This window comes from Poecilia reticulata, unplaced genomic scaffold (genome assembly GCF_000633615.1).
Source record: "Poecilia reticulata strain Guanapo unplaced genomic scaffold, Guppy_female_1.0+MT scaffold_207, whole genome shotgun sequence".
Taxonomy (NCBI): Eukaryota; Metazoa; Chordata; class Actinopteri; order Cyprinodontiformes; family Poeciliidae; genus Poecilia; species Poecilia reticulata.
Genome location: NW_007615021.1, coordinates 200,458 through 205,964, shown reverse-complemented (window position 1 = coordinate 205,964; position 5,507 = coordinate 200,458). Strand labels below are relative to the sequence as shown.

The following is a 5,507-nucleotide window of genomic DNA, read 5'->3' as shown; positions in this document are numbered from 1 at the left end:
AAGCAGCGGTTAATTATTCTCATGACGTTCTGGAAAGATGATCATCAGAGGATGAATGGGAGCAAATATTTGATGTCTGTTTCATACCGACATTTTATTATTAAAGTGCAAAAATTTGAGATGTGCCAAAAAAGTGGAAGCCCAGATTTCCAAGCTGTTTAAATCTYKTATTCATGACATAAAGATGAATTTTTTCTGAGGTTGTTTGCTGTCATCAACAATAAATGTATTCAAACAGGCAAGTTGTGACCAAAGGGCCAAATAGATTAAGATTTAGCTCCATCTTCTAAACCGTAGATCTTTTCTGGCATTATTCTTCAGTAGCTGAGTGTTTCTGTTGTTTTGTCCTCAGTCACACGTTTTGTTCTGACATCGTTTTTGGTGTTAGGTTCTAAGGACCTGGTGGTGAAAGCTCAGGTTCTGGCTGGAGGTAGAGGGAAGGGGACGTTTGAGGGCGGACTGAAGGGAGGAGTGAAGATCGTCTACTCGTAAGTACAGACACTGAACGCAGTTTGACGGTCCAGTCAAACTGGTGTCATCTTTGTCACTGCAGAGTGTCATTAATWACGTCAATGTGAATGTTGTGTAATAAAAGGAGACTAAAGCCTGGAATTGGTTACATTTTCTATAAATCTGTCTGAAATAAAAACKAATATTACCTTGTTTTATTTTCTACCAAGTCTGCAGGATAAAATACAAATAATATGGTTGTTGTTTTTGGACTGGTAAAATACSGAAAAGGTTTAGGGCTACCAAAAGAAATGTGACTAACCAAATTGACATTTTTTCCTCAATCTTTTCCCCCTTTTTTTTTAAATCAGAGTTTTTCTTTCTCAAAAATCTGACTTTTTCTGATTAAGCCAAGAGGTTAAAGTTTGATTTTTTTTTTTTTTTCAGTGGCCTTAATCCTCTTCCACAGAGAAAAATACAACCTCTACATATGTAGATATAATCAGGAAAAAAAACAAAAACATTTTTTTGGACTTACTGAGGTTTATTTAAACAATCCGCATCATCGTCCTCTTTAAATTCTCCTCCTTTTGTTTCCTCTGCAGCCCAGAAGAGGCTCGGGAAATTTCCTCTCAGATGATTGGTCGAAAACTGTTCACCAAACAGACCGGGGAGGCGGGTCGGATCTGCAACCAGGTGTTTATCTGCGAGCGCAGGTACCCGCGCAGAGAGTACTACTTCGCCATCACCATGGAGAGGTCTTTTCAGGTACTGGGGTTAAATAAATCAGATTTTTTTTAATGCTTCCAGAAGCACCCGAACCGCTTCCTGTTGACTTTTGAAACTTTTWAAAAAAATGTTTTTATATATGTCACCTTTCTACAAATTCAGACATTAAATGAACCTGTACAAGGTTCTGCACTAGGTTTTGCTAACTAAGGCAGATTAACACCAGTAGGGGGCAGTGTTGTATTAAAAGTAAGCCTTGTTCATTACATGAGGATTCCCTGAAGAAGCGTTCCTGATTCACATCGGTTAAACTCAGCGGGGCAAAGTGTAAACATTCCAGATATTAAATCTTTAATTAACCAGACTTTAGATTATAAACTTGATCTAATCTGCGGCTCTGCCTGTCATTCAGCAGGGGAACATCCCTCCTGTTGAAGTGGGCAAGGCTTCACACACTTGTCTAACTCTGGGGGATCCTGAGAACTTCCTGTAGAATAATGGGTTTGTTATTATTATTGCTATATTTAGTCCTGGTTTCTTATTATTGCTTTTATCTGATGCAGAGGAAAACAGCAGGGATGTTTGTGWTTAGTTCAGGAGACGCCCAGAGAAAGTGGCATTTCAGCCAATTGTGTTATTGATGCAGCTGTTCTTAAATCGAACGCGGCTCATCACTGCGCCACGGAGTTTGAGTTCACAATCAGTCTGTTTCAGTGCTGAAGTGATTGGAGTATTGTGGTGTAACTGAATGCGCTCTAATGAATTGACAGGTCATTTGCTTTGAGGCTGCGTTAATAACGTGCTATTCTGTGATAAGAATGTTCCCCGTCGTTTCTTTGGGTCTTTGTTTACTGAACAATGTGACTGTTTGCTGGTTTGACTATTTTTATTTATTTATTTTTTACATTTACTCCTCAGAAAGGGCAAACAAATTGTCTGACTGGTGCTGAGCGCTGTTGTGATTTTGTGGTGAAGAGTCAGGCGAACGGAAAACCCAAATGATTTCAGTGAGCAGAAGAAAGTATCTCCTCACAGGCACAGAGTTTCTACACAACCTGAAAAAATAACAGAACTTGATTGATGTGTTTTCCAGCAGTCCATGTCCCATTTTTCTTCAGACTGTATCTGTCTGTGTCTCTCTGTCTTTTTCTTTAAAAAAAAAATGCAGGAATATGGACAAAATTCAACTGAACCAAAAAAGGAAATATTGGAGATTTAGAAAAAATTGTAATATGATAGCAAAAATGATTCATTCAAAGTAACACTAACTTTTTCCCGCTACAGCTGGAATCCTCAGTGTATTTTCTTTTTTTTTTATGTGAATGATCAACATGCTCACAAGTATGTGGAAGGAAAATGGAAAGAGGTTTCAACACTATTAAGGCACCTTCGTCYGTTAGTGGTCCAAACAAAGTCAGAATTTGAAAAAGCGACTACTTGTCGCTCGGCTCTGTAGAGAAATTTACTGATAAACCAGAGAGTGAGTTGGACTGAGACGTGAATCCTCTCTAAACTTTTGTCACGTGTACCGACACTAGAACCAATTGTCTCTYGTCTCCCAGGGTCCTGTGCTGATTGGCAGCTCGCAGGGGGGCGTGAACATCGAAGACGTGGCKGCAGAAAATCCAGACGCCATTGTGAAAGAGCCCATTGACATCGTAGAGGGCATTAAGAAGGAGCAGGCTGTCAAGGTACGACCAACAGCCACAAAGCCAGCTGGAGATGCTTCAGCTGAGACATCGAAGAGAAACAGGCGGCGGATTCTGAGGGGACGCTGTTATTGCCATGGCGATCCTACATCTAAAAAAGATACAGTCTGGATTCTTGAGCTTTTAAATAACCGGAAATAATCTCCTATATTCAGTTTTCACATTAACTTCTGTTTCACCATGTTTTGATTCCTCAGTYACGTCCAGTTATTTTTTTCTTAAACGCCATGTCTGACCTCTGCTGGTGGAGCCTGGTATAACAGTCGTAATAAATGTATTTAATCAAACTTTTTCTTTTTTTAACATAAATAACTTTTAGTTGAAGCATTAAGTCGAAGCCGTTTCACAGAACATGTCATGTGTCGGATGGCAAGCGAAAGGAAAAATGTCACCTGCTGGCTAAAAGCAGCTAACGCTAGCTTAACTAGCTGTTTTCACACTCGTCCTGAACAGACTTGGCTTTTCTTTTGTTTTGCGGGGGGGTTTTGCACAGGGGCCGGTGCCATGGGCTTCTGGCGAGGAACCCCTTATAACTGCTTACAGTTCTTGTGTTTTTATTTCTTTCTAATTTAAAAACGAACAAACWATTTTTGTGACCTGATCTGGGGGACCTGGGCACACATTATGTAATTCCAAATGTCACATCAAATGTATTTCAAATGAATATTTGTGTATAAAGGTGTATAAAATAACAAACTATGAATTCTTAGGCCTCATCTGAAACTCCTCTGAGCTTCACTGGACTTCAGTGTTTTAGTTCACCGTAATATTTAGCTGTCAGAACTTATAAGAAACACAAACCTTTAGTCAAATGACAAAAACTTCAATATACTCACAGTGGRTCCAGTCAGTATCTAAGAGGTGAACATTAAACTGCCTTGTTAATAATGGTAAGAACAACAACAACAAAAAAATCAGATTTCCAGATCGATTTTATAAGATTCAGATTCATTTCTGGAACTTACCACTTTTAAATGTTGGTATATTAACTCTGATACTTCTGCTAATTAAGCTTTTAAACAAGCAGTGTTTAGCAACTAAAATTTGTTATGCAATCAGTTTTGTGAATAAGAACAAAACAGATAAATTGCTGAATTTTAAGTCRGTTTTTATAAACACAGACTGTTGCTGTTTTGATGAAGCGAGTTAMATTTCTGGACCTAAAATGTCTCACCAGCAAATAATTATTTAGTCAACTGAAGGAAGGGCAAACTGCTCTGTAGTTTTGGCATGACATTTAAAGCTATTGACCTCCAGCAAGGTTTTTTTGTGGGATATTTTTCTTAGGAAAAGCTAACAGATTAGGAGTCTCTCATGAAACTTAATATTATTGGCGTAGAAGGGATAGAAAATGTTTGAAAAACATCAAATAATGCCAGTTTAAGTGAAAAACCTAGTGGACCGAGGACTGAACCCTGTGGAACCTCACGTTATATAAACATGGTGTTTGTTTGTACAACAACATTAGATTTAAATCATTTTAGAGCCTAAATAGAGTAGATAATTTACACAAGTCCTATAGCGGATAGAGGAAATTTATCATAACTGCTAGCGATTTTATGTAGACAACATTTAGTCTCCTCTTTTCTCTGCCAGCCGTGGCTAAAGATGGCAAATYAAGCCAGAAACCCAAAGTGACGATGTTATCTTCTGTAAATGTCAGCAGCTCGTACCTGCATGAGTGTGATGGTTTGTGACGATGCGCTCTGCGTTGCCACAGGTTGCTCAGAAGATGGGCTTCCCAGACGCTCTGGTGGACGAGGCGGCGGAGAACATGATCAAGCTCTACAATGTTTTCATCAAGTAYGACGCCTCCATGTTGGAGATCAATCCCATGGTGGAGGACTCCTCTGGTGTYGGTATGAACACGCCTGCACTATCTGTCACACTTCCACAGTTAACCTTTGACAGGACCAGGACATGCATGAGAACCAGAAATTTGTTTTTAATGACTTTTGTGCTAGATTAAAGAAATGTATAATACTAATTATTGGGCAAATAAATGTAACAGATTTCTCTTCCTGAATCTTGAAACTTTGAGCAGTTCAGTTTGAATTGATGAGGGTCATGACGGTTTTCTCAGTTTTCACATTTGCTGCTCACGGATGAATCTTCTTGTATTATTAGTTCAATCATGAGCCAAGTGGAGCCTGGAGGCCCGCCAGGCTAATGGTACGCTCAGGGAAACCCTGGGTCATCATTTGGTGTTCCAGCCGGACACAATCTAAAAACATCTCGTTAAATAATCACATAAATGATTCATCAGAATSAAAATCGACCTCCTCCTACGGACATCTCAGCTCACACACTTGGATCCTGTTCTAAAGATGGTCTAAAGATGTTGTGCTTCACTTTTTTGACAATTTTACTGCATCAAAAAAGGAATTAATTTATTATTATTACGTTTAGTTTTATTGTCATTAGACAGCTTTACTACATATCGGTTGCTGCAGTCCAACAGTGTTATTCCAGATTTTGCTTGACTCAATTGGCAGACGATGCTTTATCCTAATTTGTCCATCATTATTATTGAGCTTTTTTTATGCCTATGATTATTGGCATAAACTCGGTTAAGGATGGATATGTTTCCATCGACATGCACATGTAGCCTTCAGTAAA

General features: G+C 38.9%; 1 protein-coding gene across 1 annotated transcript in view; it reads left to right on the top strand.

The window, feature by feature from the left end:
- Nucleotides 1-5,507, top strand: part of LOC103460207 (succinyl-CoA ligase [ADP-forming] subunit beta, mitochondrial) — a 13,475-nt gene that overhangs the window by 4,338 nt on the left and 3,630 nt on the right. Inside the window, exons 3-6 of the mRNA XM_017303195.1 lie at nucleotides 389-488; nucleotides 1,056-1,218; nucleotides 2,742-2,870; nucleotides 4,609-4,851. Of these exons, the coding sequence (XP_017158684.1) occupies nucleotides 389-488; nucleotides 1,056-1,218; nucleotides 2,742-2,870; nucleotides 4,609-4,851 (635 nt within the window). The remainder of the gene's footprint in view (nucleotides 1-388; nucleotides 489-1,055; nucleotides 1,219-2,741; nucleotides 2,871-4,608; nucleotides 4,852-5,507) is intronic.